Genomic DNA, 23,162 nt, shown 5'->3' with positions numbered 1-23,162 from the left:
TTCTACAACAACCCAAATCCTGCAAAGTCCTTTAGAGTAATAGGTATATATTTACTACCTGGTAAAATGGCACGCAAAACAACAGCATGCCTAACATCATCTTTCCAAAACATAATACAATCAGGTTTAGAAATGGTGGACTTTCAAACTCTTGGAGAGGAGGAGGGCAGGAAAGTCAAAATAGCTACTAAGAACATTTCAATAATTCATACTCTCTCACAAATGCTGTCAACTTAGACATTCATTTTACCTTGAGAAGGTATGTAGGAATATTGCTGAAATCTACAGGCAACTTCAAGAGGAAGCGAGCTGAGAATTCTCCAGTCTGTGGAAAAAAGGTAACACTAATGAGACCCGGTGTCTAAAACAGAACCACAAATTAAACGTTCCAAGTGTGAAATATTAACCAGAAAAATGTGTAAGAGCTCATACTAAAGAGAAGGGTTGAGATTTAAAACAACATTTCTCAACGGAATTACTGAAGAGGAAAAAAATAATTTACAAATTTCACAGACACTATATGAGAGAACATCTTAAAAACCATAAAACACCATTGCCAGTAAGTCAACAGCAAAAAGTAGTCAGAATACAATAACGTGCACAACAAAAATCAGACTACACTTTGTTAAGCCCTAAATATAGATGTATCTTGGCTGTACTCATTTCCGGACAAAGGTCTGGCAAGACCTGCAAATGGTCTGAAAGCAAAGCTAAAAACCTGACAAATTTATAAGAGAGTATAGATAAAATAGAGGCATCTTCACAAACGTTGCAGGTATACATAAGAGAATTTGCGTTGAGAAAGGTGAGAATGTATCAAGTGTCCTCTGAATAAACATAGAGGAAAGAACCGAAGTAGAAGGTTTTATATAATTTGTTTTCAGAATTATGCAACTCTCAACACCTATTTACTGAAAATTTGCCAAGCGTCCCTTACACATTGCTCTTTTTTACACGTAAAGTGTATGCAAAGGAAATGGAAAGGATTTCCTTTCTGTTTCATACACTTCCTCAAAACCAGACTTTGTCCACCTGGTTATGAAGCAATGAAGTTGGCTCTTTTTTGAAAAACAAATGCTTGCCTGATTTCTTCCATATTAATTTTTTGCCATCCCTATTTTTTAATTCAATAAAATAGCCATACAGTAGGTGTATTTGTAATGTTGAATTAGCAGTACAAAAAGCATTAATTTTATCAGTTAAGTACAAAAAATCAGGACATCTTGAGACAAGGTAGCAAAACTTTTTCAGTTTTAACACTGCCCTATCTTTGTATACATACGCTACTTAGTTATGTGATGACATACGATTTTTAAAAAACAGTACGTCATTTTAACAGGCAAGGGGACAAATCAAAGCTGTGTGAATATGCAGCATTCGTTCTCCCACAGTAAGACATAGGTACAACTTCACTATTCCCTGAACATGGTTATCTGTGCCTTATTTTCATTTTACTATTTTAAACGTTTTGCATAGCCAGTCAAAGAGAGAAGAAAAATACTTTAAACAGGAAATATACAATACACAAATTTTAACAAAGTGCACATCCATCTATGGTGAATGTGTATATTGCAATTCTCATTAAAAGGGTGAATGTAAATACTACAGTAGATTTAAACAGGATCATCTTTATTGTGTATACAGCTATACCTTGTGGTAAGCAAAAGCCTGTAATATATCTGAAATAATGGAAGCATCCTTTCTGTAAAATGCAGCAGTGACCCATTATACTGTGTTCAGTTTTGGGCCCCTCACTACAAGAAGGACATTGAGGTGCTGGAGCGTGTCCAGAGAAGGGCAACGAAGCTGGTGAAGGGTCTAGAGAACAAGTCTGATGAGGAGCGGCTGAGGGAACTGGGGCTGTTTAGCCTGGAGAAGAGGAGGCTGAGAGGAGACCTCATCGCGCTCTACAACTACCTGAAAGGAGGTTGTAGCGAGGTGGGGGTTGGTCTCTTCTGCCAAGTAACTAGCGATAGGACGAGAGGAAATGGCCTCAAGTTGCGCCAAGGGAGGTGTAGACTGGACATTAGGAAAAACTTCTTTCCTGAAAGAGTGGTCAGGCCTTGGAACAGGCTGCCCAGGGAAGTGGTGGAGTCACCATCCCTGGAAGTATTTAAAAGATGTGTAGATGAGGCGCTTAGGGACATGGTTTAGTGGGCATGGTGGTGTTGGATTAACGGTTGGACTCGATGATCTTAGAGGTCTTTTCCAACCTTTATGATTCTATGATTCTATGATTCTAAGAGATGTAGAGGATCTTGACACCAAACAGGTTGCTTGGGACCATGTCCAGACAGCTATGACAACTCTCCAAGAGGAATGCATTCAAAGCCTTTTAACACCTGTTCTGAAAATTTGCCATATGCCTTTGCAAAATAGTCAGTATGTTTGCCTCCCCTCTCAATTAGCTGTGCTAATCCATAAATTGCTTTGAGCTCAGCATAAGAGAAAACATGAAGGTTGTCACTGGCCATACACCACAAGCCTCCATAGTGATGGACCACACTGATTGCTGTGCATATTGATTCAGAAAGGAACTGGCTGAAAAAAATATTGACAGAAACAAGCTTGCAGATGCACAAGCCTCTCTGAGAATGTACTGGAGGTCAAAGTCAATGGAAACTGGCTTTCCAAAATGAATGGTAAACTGCTAAGCAGGGCAGCTGAGGAATATAAATCACTGTTTGCTAAGCACGTTTTGCTGTGGTACTGACATGAAATATAATTGAGAAGGAAAAATATTCTATAGAACTGGATTCCTTCCATTAATTTTATGCCTAAAGTAAGCGAAGATTTCATCCCAAGCAACTAAGCACATATAGACAAAGGTGCTGTATTAGGCAGATGTACAATAAGCGATGCTAACATCAGTGCCAATTTGTTTCTTGGTTTATGTATCGGGCATGAACTAGAGCAACTCATTCTACCTTCCAGTCACTAAATAAGAAAAAACAAGATCTTGAATGCAACCAAAATCTTTCCAATGGTACCTTGCCAGTCACATCATTTGCCAAAAGGGTTTGTGTGATGTTAGGTTGTAATCCACCCTGCTGCCAGCTAGCTCAGAATTGCCCTTAAAATTTGTCCCTGGTAGTCACACAATAGAGGCAAAGCAGTTGCGCTTAGAAACACTATGCAACAAAAAGTGAGCATATATTACATTAAAGCCAGGCTCTGAAACCTCTCCTGATGACACTACTCATAAGGATAGATGCCAACTTTCTGATGCTGTATTACTTACGTATGCAGAAAAATCACTGACTTCTTTTGCATGTATAACACGAGGACTGCTTTGACGACAGTCAGGGCACTCGCTTTTTATTCAGACTGAAATGGATATTATAGACAGTGCTTCTTGTCCGGACTTAACTTCCAAAAACATGCCATACGACATTTGCCATGAAACCCAGAAAATTATTTCTGGTAAAATACCAAGTCTGATGAACTGGGATGGCCACTGAACAGATGAATGGCCTCTGATCAAAACATCAGCTGCTCCAAGATGTGGAAGTAAATAAGGATTTGCAGTCTAGACCTTTAGGTCATTAAATCAAGATTATTTTGCAATGTATTACTTCCAAAAGTGTTCTGGACAGGCATGGAGGAGTCCCTGTCCATGGTGCTCGCCTACCCAACCCCAACCAGCTGGTCACAGGCATCAGGTCAAGTCAGATAAATTTCTAGCCACAGCACTGAGGGATTAGATAATTAACGGGCATCTGTATTAGCTGGTACTCTGCCAACATGAAGCTACTAAGCTAGATAACGGTTTATCTATTTGTCATACATCTTGGAGATCACTTCAGGAAATTGGAGGTACTGGAACAAAGGTATAAAAGCAAATTTCTGTTCTATTTTGAGACAGAGCACTGAATTCAGGCCTCCTCTTCAAACTTTTTTAACTCATGCACTTAAGATGATTGCTTTCATAACACTGTGCAAGGTTCATTCATAGATGATTATTTCAGAAGTCTGCTGAGCTACTATTGATTCCTGAGAAACAGCAAGAACATGAATTTCAATGACTTCTAGGCAGAGGAGATGATAACATGCAGTTTATCTCTTGCTTTTCATATAAATGCTCCTATTGCGCTGATCATCAAGACTAACAAGACAGTTGTAAAGGACAGCGAAGAGAAATACACAAGTTAATTTCATAGTTTTGAGTTTTAGGACACTCATAAACAAGCCTCTGTCATGTAGATACCAGGTTCATAGAATCTCCAAACAAAACTCTCGAGTCTTCTTGATAGAGAATGTAAACTTTGAAAACAAAGCACATGCTACAAAATCCTCAAATAGCTCTGCAATGATTAAAAGGATTTGCCGCAAGATGTATTTAATATTTATTTTATTGGAATATTTTTAACTAAGAGAGCATTTCAAATGCAAAAAAAAGTTCTTTATTCAGTCACCAAAGACTGAGGGAAGATTCAAAAGGCTTGAGTAGATACGGTTTTCCTATAAAAAAAAGGAAAAAACCCATAGTTTTCTACACTCTTGAGTAGAATTTTGGCAGCTGCCAAAAATTATGATAAAATCTCAGTATGGTTCAAAAAGCCTTCTGCATTTCAATAAACCAGTCTGATGATATTTACAGATGTGGCAAGTTGTTCGTGATGCGAGCTACAAAGAGTAACATTTAAGAACAAATTAATTTCAATGAAATATTCTGATCTATAAACATAAAAAAGAGATCTGAAATTCTCTGATAAAGAAAATTTCATTTCGCTTAAAATAAAAAAGCCTAGATGACTTGTCTAAGAAAAGAAAAACAGATGAATATAATTACTGTGAGTTGTAGAGTAAACATCCTTGCATCACCTGTAATTTAAGGATGATTAAAGTGACATAAAGCTCAATTCTAGGCCCTGATAACAGGAATGCTGAATTTTCATTGATTTTCAGACTGCATCTATTTCAGAAAGCACTGCTTCTGAAGACCAGTACATCTTAAGAGTATGCTATTGCTGAAAGCAAGAGGGGAACACGTTCAGCATAAATTAAGTATTTCCTGATACATCTTACTCCAAAACTTCCCATGATAAATACATTACCAGCAGAAAAACCAGATTTTTGCAAAGCTTACTCTGTGGCAGAGATCAGTTTTAAAAAAAAAAAAAAAAAATCAAATCACACACTAACCAAAATGCCTACATTGCCAATAGTCTCATTTTAGAAAGCTGAGATGGTATACAGAGTGTGTTTCTACACAGCATGGCACATTTCCCAGGCAAAGGATACAACTTCAGGAAACAGATAAGCCAGTTTAATGTCTGACTGCTGTATGAAGACACAGCCCTACAAAGTCACTGCTCTAGCCCATCTCACCTCCTGTCCTTCTGCAGAAAATTAGATGGGTTTTTTTTCCTCTCCAGTTTAGGTTCCTGAAACAACTCATCTCAGCTTAGACAAGTGCCAGAGATATATAGGCAGCTGCAGCTACCAATTAAATCAACTCAATCGTAATGTGGAACCACACCCTAATACATCCTACCCCTAAGCAGGCTGATTTGCCTGTGCAGGGTGTCATACCAATACTGTTATTCTGCCTCTCAAATCTTCAGAGCTAACTCAAACCTCCACATAACATTGTACTGTGCCTGTAAATACTGCACAAGCTTTTCAACAGTTTTCAAAGTTTTCATCTATAAATCAGATGAACTAACATCAGGTTGAAAAACAGTTACTCACCTGGAAATCTGGTTCAACCAAGGTAGTGGAATGAAAGCAAAGTACAAAACAGGGAGTATAGAAAGTGAGCTGGAGTCAAATAGGAGTTTTCTCCATTGGAAACATAAAGCATGGAGATCCACAGAAACAAGTCAAGTTTTCCGAGGCAAGAGCTGTATTTATTAAAATGAAAGGATCACGAAAAGCATTTTAGCAGAAATAGCTTATAAGAGCTTACCCAGTTGTTTTTTTTGCCAGCATAGATTTCCATGTTTTCTCCATACTGGGGCTCTTCAAGTAAAGTTTGATATTCAAACATGAGACGAGAGCTCTCACGTAATCGGCTGCACTGAAACTGGTGATACTGCTGCACAAGCTCTTTCACAACAAGCAGGAGGCATTCAGGGTTTGAAGGATTCCAAGAAGATAAATTCTGTTGAATTAGAAAAGAACAGAGACCAAAATTGTTTACAGCAATAGAAAGACAAGCACTCCCCCTTCCATACTGATACCAGAGGCACATACGCATATGGAAGCTTTATGACAAATGCAAAGGTTGTATCATGCTTTGGAAGAAAACCAGGTCAAACAGCAAAAGCAAGCCTTAATGTCAAATAAGAGTCCATATATGGGCCTACCAGAAAACTGATAACAGTGCTACTACCAGGCATAGATAGGCCCAAATTACCATTCTATTCTTCCCTAAAATTATACTGTTGCATCTAAGAACTTGAAAAGTTTGAATTCAAAAAATTAAAACTGATATGAAACATACAGGAATCAGGTAAGTACAACCCTGCACTTAAAAAGCAGTTAGCCAAGTGAATATGCCAAATTAACACCAACCACGGAAACTACCTGCTCCATTATTCACATAGCGGATATAATATTGACAGTGACAGAGCAAATGGGTTCTCTTGCATTGCCTCAACCTCGTGCTTTACTTCACCTTGACTGTCTCTTCACTAGAGTTACCTTGACTCATCCCCTTAACACAAATGCCATCCATACACAAGTCTCTTCAATGTGCCTGGCAGAAGTTTTTATTACAAGTTGACTGTATATCAAGAAACACAGTTAACAGAAATAAAAATGTTAATACAATGGAGATAACTGTGTCAGTAGCACAGTAGCAATGTTACCTCTCAGTTTAACTACTCTAACATTGGCTTAGACCAGTCTTCCATGCACAGTAAGTTATTCAGGAAGGTTTTCTGTGTTACAAACCATACCTAACATGATCAATGTTGCACACCTACATCTGGTTGATCTATGTTAAGGGCAGATGAGGACTCACCCTGTACTCCATGCTGATAGGACCTGAGACAGATTCGATGCAAAAGTACTTATGTCCTCCTATGCTTTGTACTTTGGTCCTCAACAGGTCTTCTTGACACAAGCTCAGGGCATGTTTACATAGTCACGCTGCTTTTGGTCAGCTTTGAGTATAAGCAACATTAGCCTGTATTTCTGTATATCACATAGATACATGACAACAAACTAGCTGCATCAGGATTTTAAATTGCATGGATTGTGCAGTTAACATTAAGATCCTTAGAACTGGCAAAGATATCTGCATTTTACAACTAAGTGAAGATATAATACAGCAGCTTCAAATAAAATTACTTACTGGTATCTGAACTCAAAGTAGTTACAGATAGCGTGGTTACTTTTGTCCTGGAAGTTGCAGACATTTCATAAACAAAATATATGCATAATTTACATTCTTCGGCAAGGATAAAAAAGCATTAGCCCCTTTTTACCTTTTCACTGGAAAAACTGCTTTGGTATGCAGCATTTTCTACAATGAAAGGACAGAAAATATTTCTGTACTTTGAAGTAGCTATCTTAAGACCACCTTGTATTCAAACACATAAAAAACTGTGTTTCTTAACCTAGGTTAAGTAAATGAATGAAGCTGGATAAAACCCGTGTTCTCTAAAATATACAAGTTATTCATATTTTGTGTAATACCAAAACTTATAAATACAAGTAAGCAGGTTGCACAGAGAGGTTGTCAAGTCTCCGTCCTTGGAGATACTCAAAACCCGACTGGACAAGGTCCTGGACAGCCTGCTCTATCTGACCCTGCCCAGGCAGGGGGGCTGGACTAGATGATCTTTAAAGGCTCTTTCCAACCTCAGCTATTTTTTGATTCTATGAAGAGGTTTACAAGAAGCTCAAACTGAAACAGGACCTTATCAAGGTGAGACTCCATGGTTCTGACCTGAAAAGAAATTAACGAGTTGTGTACAAATTTTACCTTCTGATACTCTGGAAAGGCAGACAGAAAGCTTAATCAGTTATTCATCAGGCACCGTACCTTCAGCTCTATAATGAAATCTACTGGTAGCCTGATCTCTAACTACGTGGCTATTTCCGTTAAAAAGGCTTATAATTTTTATTTACTCTGATGACTGTAGTTCATGATATATCCCTTTGGAGTGGTTTTATACAGACTTCAATATATGTAGATGATGGCTTAATACTTGAGGCATTTCTCTTTCCACAACTTCGTATTTGTTTCCCTCTGAAGTCATATATATTAAGATGTTATCAAAATGAATTTCTCATTTTCAGCACCATCATTTAAAACATACAAATCTAATTTGTCAGTGAAAGCGACATGAAATATGTATTGCTTCCTTGAAAATCTTGCTTTTTTTTGATTAAAAAAAAAAAATCAATAATATTTACTAAGGCAATTTTATCTCATATCTTACCACATGTTGTTTTTCCTGAAGTCCCCAGCCCTGGAGGGGATCAATTTTAAGAGAATCTCAGCTACGTTCTACCCATCCCTTCCACCCCTTCTCATTTAAGTTAATAGCTACCAGAGAGGCAAAGAAATCTGTGTATGCACTACATACATACAGAAAAAAAGAGACAAAAATAAAAGAAATACAATTTAGAAATACAATCTTTTTTCTATCTCATAAACACAGTTTTTAGACCGTCATGACTTTCAGCAACATGATTCATGATTTTTGAATGACTATGGCTGGCAGTGCTGCATTAACTGTCTACGCATCACTCATTCCTGTGATTAGGATGAAAAACATACATTCCTGTCACACGAAAATGGTGGGGGGAAACAGAGTTTTGGAAGGTGGTGCTCTCATTCTTCAGAAACACAGATGTTGTTCTTGCTTTGATAAAAAAAGAAAAACTTATAATCTTAGAGTGTGGATGGAAGACTTAGGAGAACACTTACCTCTAGAGTAGAGATCTGAAAAAGACCTAATGTCTACATAATTTACAGATTCACCGAAGACTGACAGGCTCAGCTTAAGAAACAACAGGACATAATTGCTGATCACAATTTGCTTTGTTTTACATGGATGAATGAACAGTTCAATGAACAGTTACATGATTAAACAACTGTACTCCTCCTGCTCACTATGATTCTGGTAGAAAGGGCTGCTCAGCATGGCTAAGATGCTATGCTTGAACCTCTGCCTTTAGAAGCTACCACAGTGTCACAGACTTCACACTTGACCATGGCTTGAAGTAAATGTATTCTGTTTTTTTTCCTCCTAGACAGTAAGAACACCTATAAAATGGGAATATTATTATTTCCATATCTTAAAAGGTAAACTACATTCCACAGTAATTGGTGAATGGGTGCGATACTCATGTGGTTCATATAAGTTCCTCAAATACATACTCAGTCACATACAGAGTGACTGAAAGCCTTGTTCTACCTTGTCTGCCATCTACAGCTGGTAAAAATTTATTCCCAACTCGAACCCATTTAAGCTTATCCGATGCTAGAAAATACTAGAGAAAACTTGTCAGGTAGACAGCGTCTTCTAGGAAACACATTTTGTATCATGCAGTCTGAAACCAGACCGTGTATAACCTTAAATTTCCTGTTCCCAAGCTACTGCTCAAATAAAGCATTTCCAGAAAGCCAGAGGATGTAATATGCCAGTATGTATTGATATCAGCTAGACAAGTGGGAATAACCTTTCCTCCTAATGACATTGGTATAACACAATAGAAATGTTCTGTCAAAGGAAATGACCAACAATATTTTAATAACTGACCTAAATGCAACTGAACCTTTTGTTTTTTAAATAACGTTAACACTACAAAATAAAAAAAGAGCAAGAGGAAATCCATTGTCATTTGTCCAGCATGGAGCTAGAGTATTGCTCTCTTCAAAGAATTCAAGAACACTGCATCAAAACAGTGTTTATGCTGTATTGCCTTAAAGCTACAGGAATTAAAATGAATGATTTGATTGTAGGATCCTTACTAAATACCTTTCATTCAGTAACTAAAGATTCAAATAAAGTATGAACTGGTTATAAAAACAAATCACCTGAAGAAAAATTCAACTACCCACCCAGTACATACATCAATTACAATGGATTTTCACTGATGAAAGAGTAAATATACAATGGTTACATGAATTTTCTGTAACACAAGTTCTGATTTAAATAAACATTAATTTTTAACTTTAGAATTATCTTATTGTAGTACATGTCATTTGGCAATTGGCCATTACATTTCTAGCCATTTTGCTAACTTTGCAGAAGTGCTGTTCTTTTCAGAAGATCTAAATTTATAAATTTTATCACAAACACTTCTGAATACAATAACATATTTATGTATGGAATTTCTTTTTACATATCTTTAAATGTTGCTTATTTGCCCTAAGCACTAGGTTCATTCATCCGAAAATACTTTTAAACCATTTTATTGTGATCCAATTTCAACAGTATGTCAAAATACGTGCTACATTGTTCTCTCAGTTTCAAACGGTATCTTCTTTAATCTTCCTTCTATTTTTGAAATCAAAGACAAAGTAAGCAACTACCTGTAACATACATTGTTGAAACCTAAGAAAGCAGAATTTGATGTTTATCCAGTTGATCCTTTGTAGAATGTCTTAATCGCTACAATTCCAGCATTATAATGATTCTTCTGAGAACATGCAAGGATTTGTCACTTTAGCCAATGAGAGTAATGTCCCTGCAACAGTAAACTGACCTCCTTCTTTAGAGATAAAGGATCTTCTAAATAAAATTTTATTTAGCAAAGCAATATTGCATACACTATTAGACTTTGGAAGTTGTTTTAATAAGCAAAATCTTAAACTAAAGGCTTTGGAGCAAAAAAAAAGGAGTAGCAGCCTCTGGGCTTCATTTTCTGATTGTTTGCCTGAAGGCTGTATTCCAACCCTAGCCAATACAGCTTTTTAAGAAATAGTACTTTAAAATACTTAAAACATTAGAAGAACAGAGAGAGCTTCCAGTGTTTCTGTGTGCCATGGCTCCAAGTTTTGCCACAAAACTCAGATCTTGCATAAGAATTATGCTCTGAATATAACTTCAAAATTATGAATTTTAGTTGTTACAGCTTCAGAAAAACCCTGGAAATATGAAAACACACATAACCTCATTTTCTACAGCCAGGCAGGTTGGCTGGTATGAAAAACTCAATTAAAAGAAATAACCAGCTAATCTATATACAGCAGAAGACTTGTTGCTTTCTGTGGCTTCTATCAAAAACTCGTTCTGCTCTGCTCACCAGGACCTTCAATTTTGTCCCTGAAAAAATTTATACATTTGCATCATTTTACCAAAATCACATGCATGCTGAAAAGAGGTTTTAATCTGAAATTGGTATAGAATTGCAATTAAAATGAATTTTATATAAAAAAATGAGCGCACTGACTGGGGTACTGACAGACTAAGTTACATATTTCACTCAATAAATCTTTTCTAATTTGAAATGAGATTTCTTTCTCTCTTTCCAGAGAGTTAATAAAATTTTACAAAACAATCACTAATGCATTTAAAATAAAGAAATCCAGACTTGGATCCAATTCCTTGTCTTGTTTACCAACAGACATCTTTAAGTGAACTCTGCAGTGCAAACTCTCTAAGTTACTCAAAATTTAGCCAGCTAGACTGAAAGTGGCCCACTGTACAACAATATACAAGTATGAATCAACTCAAATAGCTGCATCTGCAAATAGTTCGACATTCATGTTCATCTCATATGAAGGCTTTCATGCACATCTCAGATTGGTGATGACCATTTTTAATGTCATCATTTTTTCAGCATAGCAGGGAAGAACTTACCTGTCATTTCTGAGCACACAGATGGAGGCTCAACTAAACAATTCTCTTCTGTCTAGACACTGCTCACATGTGTCTCCATAATCTCCACTGAAAGTAGGAGCAACTCCACACTTCAGATCTTAATTTCAACCTTTTAATTGCTTTTGGCTTGGCCATACCACAACTTGTGTAACTTTCATTTTCTAAAAAGGTAAATTGTTAACTCATCTTAAGCAGCTTATTTTAGTAGCAGGTTTAGTAGCATCAGAAGACGACTACTATTTTCTCACGGACACAAAAGCCTGGTAATGTCATCTGTGACAACTGGCTAATCCCCATTTTTCCAGTTAGGGAATTAATTCAAAATGGTCTACAGGAATGAATTTGAAATAGTCTACAGGAAAAGTAACGGAACGAGAACTTCCATACGATAAAGACCAGACTCCAGAAGCATCGTTGCCCACACAGTTATAGCTACTGTCACACAGAAGATGGCCAATAACTATTTACCTATTTGTGAGTAAGCAATTCAACATAAGGAAGTTGAATATTCTTTTGTGGCAGAAGCTTCCCTGGCAATTGCTAACTTTTGCTTGGACTAAGTTTCAGGAAAAGGTCTTGGAGAAAATGGTTATCTAGACCTTAGAGTAATTAAGCAATAGCATGTATGTCCACTACTTAGCCCTCCACCTCACGCTGTGTGGCAATATAAATAGAAAAATAATATTCAGTTATTATACAGAGACTAGTAGACCATAGGGATCCATTAAATGGTGTCTACATTGGAGAAATTCAAAGTGATTCAGGAGATCTGTTCTGAAGATCTGCCAGATATTAATTTAAACACTGAAGAGTGTAAGTTTCACTAAGAAGTATAACCCCACGGATTTTGTTGAGGTGCAAAGTCAATCTTGGAATTCCCTGGCTCTTGATCCTGCCTCCTGATGGGAGTTGGTTGCATAGTAAGAGAGCAGTTTGATAGGAAAAGGTTTTTGGACCATCAGATACGACCAAAGTGTTGAGAAAATGAATTCACTTAAAGTGTGTATAAAGAGGCAGAGTAAAGACATTATAAGGCCACCCACAGAGAGTGCAATTTAAGCCATTTCAACAGTAACTCATTTAAATGAATAGCAATGACACCAACTGGATTTCAAAAAGAGACAAAGAAAATTTGCAGCCAGACAGTATCAGTTTTAAATGAGATCTTCTTAGAGGTGAGGCAAGTGAAAAACCCCCACAAAGTAGCTTCTCAGCCCTACTAGCAAAGACATGCAGAATTTAGCTTTCCAAAGTAGCCATACTATTCAACTTTTGGCAAAGAAACCACATTTTAGTTTTGTTCTGGAACATTTTGTGCTTTGCAGTCTTTCTTTTATCCTTCCAAAAAGCTAATCAAGAACCTATGCAAACTACTCAGCATCCGTGATTACCTATTCCCCCTTTTTTCAGAACATAATGCACCTCATGTTCCATAAGCAGCTAATTCATAGCCTCCTTCACAGGTTATTGCTTATTCCATAACTCCAGGCAATGTCTGCAGCAAACTATAATTCTACACTATCGGAAAGAAAATATGATAACAATTTCTAATTGATCTGAAGTTGTTTTTCTTTGAAATGTGTTTAAATATCCAGGTTGCCAGAATATCTTCCAGGAATGTGATTTTAAAGAAAACAGATTGTAACTGTTTTTCCTGGCTATACTACAGGAAACAACAGCAAGATCTTATTTTAAGTTAGTGTACTTTTATATTTCTAAGCAAGAAATTAACTTTCACAAGAAAATGTCAGTAAACAAAACCTCCCAAGCCCATAACAGTGGCAATGCATTTCTATAGCATCTTTCATCCAGAATTATCATAAAGAATAATGTAAGTATAGATTTGCATTTTGTTTGTATCTCTGCACACCACATGCACAAAACTTGCATCCTACAGTGGCTTAAAATCAGTACCAATGTAAGTTTTTACCTGAAATGAGAAAGATCACATTGTGATATCAGCACTTACGCGCCATATAAATAGAGGGGAAGTATGGGTCCAGTGGTTACAGCATTTGTCTAGAAACTGGGATATCTGGTTTCAGTCCCTGCTTTGCTATAGTCTTCATGGGCCACCACAGGGAAATTGCTCACAGAAAAAGGCACAGGATAATTATCTGCCATATGCTCACATCTTTCTATCAACAGATATTTTTCACAGTATTTGCAGGGCTGGAGTGTTATAACAACTTCAAAGGCTTCAGTTTCTTAGCAGCCAGCACTTAAACATCCTACAGGCTGCCGTTTCAAATCAATCACTGTAAACTTACATGCCATCTACTTGTCATCTTATTTTCACAGGTTCTTCATATCCCCCTCCCCCAAAGCACCACTGGAACAACTTTCTGGAGTGATCTGCTTGAAACGATCATTTTTGGGCACAAGCAAACATCAAAACTTAACATTCCACAAAAACAGTTCAACTCAGGAGCACTTTTGTCATGGCAAACACAACCAAAGAACTTACAGACCTTGTGTGCTCTACTAGCTATTGTGTATAACAGATAAAAAGTTTGCATAAAGCAAAGCTTGGGATAGTCAGTATTTATTTTATGTTTTATTTTTAGTGAGAGGCTGTGAAAACTCAATGCAGAAATCACAATAGCTTATAAACGCTTAGCTGAAATGTCAAATACCTGAAGGCCTTGAATTAGCATGAAAATACAGAGCAGGAAAACAACATACTAAGAAATTAATTCTGCTTTCAGAAGAGCACCTTACATTTTGTACAAAATTATTTTCCCTCTTTTCTTCCACTGACCACACAGTGTGATTCTTGATTAATGATCCCCTACCCAAGGCGACTCTAAAATAAACCCCAGCAAATCTGACACACGGAGAACACTATTCTGCATTCACCCAGAATAAATGCACCACTGCTTCTCAACTACCATTCACCTGAAAAAGAAGCGAACTCAACTTCCAAAGGTTACTACAAATTACTCTTATGCCCTGGTGTAGGAGCATAAGAGTTAAGAGATAGCTGATCTTTGTACATTAAGGGTGCTCTGGAGATGCAGAAACTGTGAAGCTGAGCCCAGAAGGGCATTTTTAAGTTGTGCACTCTTCTTCAAAAAGTCTGCCTGTTTCTCCCACAGAGCTCTCTTACAAGATAATCAGACCCTTAAAAGCTACAACTGCCTACTATCAAAAGAGAGAGAGTACAATACTGTCTAATTAATCTCCTAAAGACTTGGCATGCATAAGTATTTCTTGTCCTACTTTGCTAAGGGATTAGAGCAAGTTTTGTTCCTTTCCAGACCTCCCAGCACACCTCTCTCAAAGCAGATGGTACCTTTACCTGTTCTGAGAAGGAATTTCTTAATTCCCTCAGCACGTATAAATCCTGGGATAGGGAATCCAATGTGCTAATCGTTAGTTAATCCACATGAGTACACAGCATTTTTTCCCCCCTGGGAGTCTGTTACCAGAGGCATACATATTTAACCAAACACGGCAAGTAAAAGGAACAAAGCATGAATACAAATTTAATTTCAAAACAGGACATGCGCACACACGTCTTTTACCTAAAGACTTAACTCATCATGCACTGATGGTAGCGTGAACAGGCCCCAAATCCTCAGATCCTCAGTGGACCAGAGAACAGACCACTAGCTCAATGTTAACGCTTTACCTCAAGAGTCCCTTTTTAAATAGCAAGTATTTCACTCTTATCGGTTCTTGGGGTTTTTCCTTTCCTGTCAAAACAAGTAATTTTAGCTACAGCAGAAAGGCAGAACCTTCACAGCTAGGATTTTGGACATCATCCACTAACATCCCTTGAGCATTTATTGTTGGGTGGCACACACAGAACTGTTTTCTTCTAACCATTTTTTCCCCCTCCCAAAATCCCGTAAATTAAAATCAATATATCACATTGTGGATCTCACTGGCCAAGCAGTATTTGCATCTTTATTTCCACATCTGTACTACAAGAGAGCTTATACGGCCTTGAAAATATGGTCCCTAAAGAAAACATTTACAAAATACCATTGTGTATATCGTAAGACATTGGAAATCAAAATTATTTCTCTATTATACTGGACAAATTAATGAAAATTAGTTATCTCTTCTCAAAAAAGCAGTATAAAAAAAGAACACTCATTTAGTTCCTTTATGCAAGTAAAAGCTGCATCTCCGGGAGACAGCTATACGGCCAAATTAATGTAAAACTGTATGAACACTAATACTGCAAACAAAAGACACAAGATGTTGACTAAATTTGAACTATATGTCTGTAGTTATCTTTAAAAAAGACCAGATATGCCTGGAGACCTGAGATGGAAGATAGCAAGGAAACGGAGACATAAAAGCATGTAAACAATGAGTAAAACAAAGAGAGGTTTTGAAACAAATACAGGCTGAAAGTCAGGCCAGTAAAGAGTAAAGAAAATATAGCTTGAGCCCACCTCCATTTGGGGAAATTAATAGATCCTTTGAAAATTACCCTGCATGCAAAGACATTTCTTTGCCCCAACAATATCTTGTGAAGGGTCCCAAATTTAAACTAATCCCATTGGAGAAAAGTACAATTATAAATTACAGCAGAATTCACAGCCTAGAATTTAATCAAATCTGAAACTGCATTATCGGACAGAATGATTATTTCTAACTGACCTTCTGTAATCAGTTAATTTAAAAGTCTGTTGTTCTTGCATATTCATAAGCAATGACCAACCTTCTCTACAGAAAAATTAATTATAATGGCTCAAAAACTTCAATTCAATGGGCACACCACATTGAATATAAATGTATTCTCAATTCAGGAAGGCTGTGCTAGATTTGATCTTTTCTCTTTTTCTTAAAAAAAACCAAAACAAAAGAAAACCTTGTAAACGTGTTTCTAGAAAGCTAACAAGCTGTTGCCTTCATGCCAAGCCATTTCTTACTGTTCTAGAGTTCTTGTGAGGAAGCAGAGTGTATTGTGCCAGTACCATTACACATCAGGGCCAGAATCCTTTAATTTTCTGCCAGTTTCTCTAGTAATAATTTTTTTCAAATTTTAATAAAACATCACTCAAGTAAAGTATGATTATATTTTAATTAACTGAAGCAAAAAATAGTCATGACTACATTATCAGTTTGCTGGTCCATATTAAAGAATTATCAATACCAACATTATTATTGCACTCCCAGACTTCCAAACAGAAAACATTCTGCTATATTGTCCAGCTTGGAATATCCAACTTTTTATTTTTGGTTTAAACTAACAATGAATTGAAAGTCAATGAGATGCTGGAATTCATTATACCACCCTTACCACTAGGCAAGGTCTTTATTTCCTGCAAAGCAGGTATATTATATATACATACAAATAAATACATGAACACATTTAGCCATCAGTGTCTGGTAATTGGCGATCTGAAGTTATGCCACAGCACGTATTTTCCCTCCAATACACCACCATCCACCTGAAGAGTCTTTCGTTTACTCAATCCTGTTGCTTCCTCAGGCAACCATTAGCGATAATAGAAAAAGTTGTGCTTGTTGGAGGAAAAACTGACGCGTATCAATATGCCAGAAAGAGACAGTGAAGGAGACTAGGGCATTGCTAGATCAACCTCACTGGCCACAAAAAAGCACTGCTGATAAAGAGAGGTATTCACAGTGTTAATAGCTGTGTAATATACTGAGAAAACCTGAGCAAGTTCCACGGTTTCCTCCAAGTGCTTTCTAAAACTATCTTTCTCACAAAGTCTAGAAATTTGCCTAAGAGTTCCTACAGAAAAGGTGTTACAGTAATACACCCTGGTCGTAGAGGAGATAGCACTAGATTTAGATGTCTTTGAAACAGGTAGTGGAAGAGTTGCCAGGCATAGCTCCTTAAATGAGAAGTGGTGAAGTCTCTGAAAGTGGTCAAAGTCTCTGAAAACTGATAGAAAAGATGAGGCAAAGGAGCAGCTTTTGTTTTGTCTTCATGGACTGTGAGTTACCCTTGTGAAAATATCCAGCAACATGCCCAACTGATGTTGGGAGAGAGCAAGTCACAGATCCAACAGAGTCATTGCTTACAAGAATAACTGCAGATTCAGTGACTCCAACTATCCCTTAAAGAATATTTTTGAAGGCCTTCCCCCTTCTCCCCCACCCGGTTTGTTATCTAACATAACCACACAGTTCACAACTTAGATTTTTCTCTTGTTCATGCTGGTAAACTTCACTTATCCTTAAGGCCAGATATATTAGTACAGGGTACTAATACAGACTGACTGCATCTCTGATGGGATATTCTCATGGCCTACAGAATAAGTGGACTGGAGGACCATCAGATGTTGAAATGGGCTTCCAGAGGAAATCTTGAAACAATTCTCACTACAAGAAGGACATTGAGGTGCTGGAGCGTGTCCAGAGAAGGGCAACGAAGCTGGTGAAGGGTCTAGAGAACAAGTCTGATGAGGAGCGGCTGAGGGAACTGGGGCTGTTTAGCCTGGAGAAGAGGAGGCTGAGGGGAGACCTCATCGCGCTCTACAACTACCTGAAAGGAGGTTGTAGCGAGGTGGGGGTTGGTCTCTTCTGCCAAGTAACTAGCGATAGGACGAGAGGAAATGGCCTCAAGTTGCCCCAAAGGAGGTTTAGACTGGACATTAGGAAAAACTTCTTTCCTGAAAGAGTGGTCAGGCCTTGGAACAGGCTGCCCAGGGAAGCGGTGGAGTCACCATCCCTGGAAGTATTTAAAAGACGTGTAGATGAGGCGCTTAGGGACATGGTTTAGTGGGCATGGTGGTGTTGGGTTAATGGTTGGACTTGATGATCTTAGAGGTCTTTTCTAACCTTAATGATTCTATGATTCTATGAATTGGGGTAAGTGCCATAATGAGATCAATTGCCTGGCACTATTAAAGTTAAGGAGTTTGCACACAAACTCAGGCAAACATCCTGGAAATTGGAAGGAATACCAGGAAGATGGAAATAGAGTATCTAAGTGGACCAGTAAATTAAATAAAGCATAAAATTAAATAAAGGGGGCTAAGAAACAAAACAATTAAGTCTGAAATGCATTCAGAGTTCAGTCATGCAAGGGTCCCTTGCTGAACAGCATAAAAAGAAAGTATATTAGCAAAGCTACCTAACAGAGCTTTGGCTATATATAGAGTATAGGTTTAGGCACAGCCTAAGCTTTGGTTTGTGTACTGGCTCACTGACAGCCTGCTCAGCTATTTCTCACACCCAGGATTGGATGCAAGCTTGTCCCACCGCTAGCCTTTCCAGTCTCCAGGGACCACAGGGTCAGGAAAGTGAGGCTGCAAATGTGAGCCCGCGACCCCTCCTGCCATGCAAGAACTCTGATAATTAAGAGACAAGTGATGATTTTGCTAGTGCTCATACTGCAGCTCTCAGCTATGACTAATACCTAGCTATATAAGTACTCCTTCTCCACTTACCAGAACTTCAGGATATGCTACTCGATTTTACACTAGAGGAGCAAAAGAAAGAATGCTCATTCAGACATGCAGTTTGGTTCTAGTAGAGAGACAGCAGTCTCTCTTAAGCCCGCTAGCAATTGTTGCCCACCTAAGAAATGAGTGAATCTATTGAGAGATCGAGATGAATTCAACACAAATTCAAGAGAAGATCGAAAAACTCAGGAGGCCAGTGCTCTGGGCTCAGGTATAAGCTAAACAGACATAGCTTGAAAGAAACATAAGCCTAAACATCTTTTTTCAGCCTTTACATTAAGATTTAAGCATCCTGTTATTCTGGTCCAAACTTCTGGCCCATCTAACTGTATAGCCATGAAAAAGATGGTAAAACTCATGTGACATTAAAATTATCTTTTTTTTTTTTTAATACAACAATATGAATGGAAAGCCACTAAATGTTTTTTCCCCTATTCTTCTAGTTACGATGATTAAGTTTCTCATCATGTGCACATTAGTTAGTATGGCAGAAAACCACTTTCTCCCACTTTGCCATCCTTCAGTCAAATGATCCATGCACATTCCTAATGTTCTCCTAAAACTAGTATTTCCTGGACTGAAAAACTGTATTTTGAGAGCTAATATTCTAGATTTTCCATATTCTAGGGAGAAATTGCATTATCAGAGAAGCTTGTGCCAAAAAATGAAAGGAAATGTTTCCCCACCAAGCCCTTCAGAGAACTAATGGAATTTATTCTGCAGTCTACACTAGCAAGATTTAAGCAAGAAAGGCAAAATTACCTGGCCTCTCAGGTATTTTCTTCCCTCAAAATTAAATAAATAGTATCAATTTTTTTCAATTTCTGGATTTGCTAGGTGAAAAATCCAGCCAAAACGTTGTGATTAACTAAAGTAGAACTTCTGACCTCAGCAATATTCTCTTCTGCTTACACTTTGAGCTAGAAAGCCAAGTTTTGTAAACTGGCCTAGGAAATGCTGAAATTCTGGAAAAAGAAAGTGAGGTAAATATATACAATGATTTTACATGAATAGAAAATGCCAAAGTAATACAAGGTGGCTAACTCCCTCTCAGCCCCATAAATATTAACAATTCTGGACAAAGAAGACAAATAAAAGGGAAAGGCTAGAAGAGAAATTCAGAAGACGAAAACAAGGAGAAAAAGAAATAATTTCCCAATGCAGAAAGGCCTTCAAGGAACAGGAGAAGGAAAGACGATCGGAAAAACTTGTTTTCTGTCATCTCTCTTGAATTCTTTTTGCTGAACTGTTTGTATAGCCTCCATCTTTACCAAACGGCTACACAGACAATCCTAACACTTGCTCTCAGCACCGTATGACTTCTCAGAAAGACCTCCTGAATGCTGGCCTCACACGGGCTATAGTCAAGCTGGCCAGGCTACCCCAGGAGAGGATTCCCAGCCAGAATCCTCTTTTGGGGATTTCTCATTTTAAACCCAGTACAAGCACAGCAAAAATAAAAGGCAGAAAACCTGTGCCTGGTTTACGACACCCCTTGCTAGCTGGGTCAAGGAAACAAATGAGGATTTCCTGGGGGAACTATGTGGAGCTCAGACACCAAAACCAGACCAAAATACATTCAAAATTAGATTCTTTCATGTCTGGCCTAAAAAGGAACATTGTACTGGCTCTATCATTTGAAAACATGGACAAAAATGTATACCATAAATGCCAACAATACCAGCCAAAAGGTCCTTCTGCTGCGAATGTTCCTGAATTAAATTACTCTTCTGATGGTATAAAATGTGACTTTGTCACCACTGCCTATCCATACCAGACAAACATCAGCAAAGTCTCAGTGACCATATGCATATAAAGAACCTAACCTTATATATAGGTTATCATATATATATATGCATACATCCCCCATATATACAAATGGGTAGGATCAATACAGAAGAACAGGAATAAACAGTTTTCAGAATTCACATTTTAAAAAATTAAACAGTAAATAGCACTGGATTATAAATAATGAAAACACATCTTGACACGTAAAGTCAAAATGACTGAAAAGTGAACACAAAAAATGTGAATATAAATAAGTTCAAAATAAGGAAAAAAGAAAGTCTAATAAAATGCAGGATCCAATCCTGCATTCTGTTTCACTTAAATTTCCCAAGTTCAACTGAAACCAAAGTAATTCAAGGCTTTCAGTGCAAGAGTGGTAGGTTAGGGGTCCAAGAATGAAATCTTCTGCTGCCATCCCAAATAGAGCAAGCAGAATAGATAGTAATGCTGAAATAGTTCGAACTTACCTATACATTTCCCAGACAAAGAGAACCCACGGCCACGACTTTAAAGTCATACGTTGAAAACCATCGTGCTCATTGCCCTTATGTAGGGGCTTCCATACTAGAACACATAACACCTACATCTTTGCCAACAGCCAGACTTTTTAGAACAAAATAGTTCAAACGGCATTAGCTACTAAGGGGGTTTGGGCTTTTTTGTAGCTACTGTGAGCATAGGAACAACTGATGCTGTTAAACATCTGTCTCATGCACCTGATAGTAAATGAAGAACAATTACAGAACAAGGAGATATTTAAAGGATCTCTTCACTACCCATTGAAAGCTAACTCAGCAAGTCAACAGTAATAATGATTAAGATTTTCAACACAGACACAGAAAACAATACAGCCTTCATGACAGTCATCATATAGCCAAATACGGAGTCTAATAACTACAAATACAAGAACTTAAAATAAACATTGCTCTACACAAGATATAGAGCATGACAGCCAATACACTTGAGTGTACAATTAGCTGGAATCAGCTCCACAATGACTGAAATCTGTACTCAGTATTAACAATTAGACAAGGGGAAAAAATCTTCCCAACACTACGTACTGGCATGAGAACCACAGTGGCCCATTCTCTGAAGCTCTGTGATGGCAATGCCCTCCTTCCATGCGAATGCAGCACTAAGTATTCCCATATATACTAGCCCACAAGGACACATTCAGCACTTACTGGATTTCAGGAAATGCTAATGTCCTCTTGCTTCCATCCCCAGTAAGGCTAATGGAGCCTTTTTGATAGCAGTGGGTGGGCAGAATAATTCTGGGGGACTAGCTGGAGATTTGAAGTAGGATGCTAAAAAACCCAAATCCTTACACTGACAGTTAGCTTGCATATACTGCTATTGTCTCCTCTTTGCCAAACAGAATATACTTCAAAATCATTGGAAGAATGGGGTTAACATTTTGCATAAGCACTTCAGTTATTAATTGGCTCACATTAACAATCAACTAGGCTAACATAACAAACAATTCTTGTTACTTAAACTGGCGTCATTGTAATGAGCTCCAAATTAATCTCATCCGTACACAATCACTAATCTTGTTTTGTGCCAACTGAATTTTTAATCAGAACAGAGTGAATCATAGGTTGTTTTTAAAATACATTTCTAATACTTGTCATCCGAAATAAATAAACACTAGAGCAGGGAAGAACTTTTCTATTTACATTCTGAGAGGCTGATTTTATTTATGCATACTATACACACAGGTACCAAATGCATACGATAGGTGAGGACATTTTCAATGAAAATAAAAAATAAATATGTTTATTTCTAATAATACGTTTATTTCTAATGAATAGCCTCACCAACCTAAAGAATACAGCCCTCTGACTGTAATTAAAACTGTATGACAAGCAAAAATAAAAGAAACAGTTGCCCCTCTGTTGCGTTGCTCCTCAATCTCTACATCATTCTAGAAGATCAGAATACACACAATCAGACCCTGCAACCAGCAGAGTAACTACTTCTGGTAAGGCATGTAATGAAGCATGTATTTTGCAGTGCTGAACTTGAGACTCAACCTGAGTTTCAAACCAAAATGGTGTTAATATTTGTGCAAGACATAAAAGCAAAGCCAAGTTTCAATGAGCATTTTCGACATGATTCTGCAATTGCAATACCAATTTAACAAAGCAGTTGATTAGCTCTGCTTATAACAGCAAGAGTGCTCAAC

General features: G+C 37.6%; 1 protein-coding gene across 1 annotated transcript in view; it reads right to left on the bottom strand.

The window, feature by feature from the left end:
• Nucleotides 1–250: 250 nt before the first annotated feature.
• BRE (brain and reproductive organ-expressed (TNFRSF1A modulator)) overlaps nucleotides 251–23,162 on the bottom strand; it is a gene marked incomplete at its 3' end in the record, with an annotated part of 55,458 nt that continues 32,546 nt past the window's right edge. Inside the window, exons 4-5 of the mRNA XM_009585290.1 lie at nucleotides 5,912–6,106; nucleotides 251–325 (exon numbers count right to left, since the gene is read on the bottom strand). Of these exons, the coding sequence (XP_009583585.1) occupies nucleotides 251–325; nucleotides 5,912–6,106 (270 nt within the window). The remainder of the gene's footprint in view (nucleotides 326–5,911; nucleotides 6,107–23,162) is intronic.

This window comes from Fulmarus glacialis, unplaced genomic scaffold (assembly GCF_000690835.1).
Source record: "Fulmarus glacialis isolate BGI_N327 unplaced genomic scaffold, ASM69083v1 scaffold41299, whole genome shotgun sequence".
Classification (NCBI taxonomy): Eukaryota; Metazoa; Chordata; class Aves; order Procellariiformes; family Procellariidae; genus Fulmarus; species Fulmarus glacialis.
The sequence above is the reverse complement of the archived record's forward strand: the minus strand, read 5'-3'. Positions and strand labels throughout refer to the sequence as shown.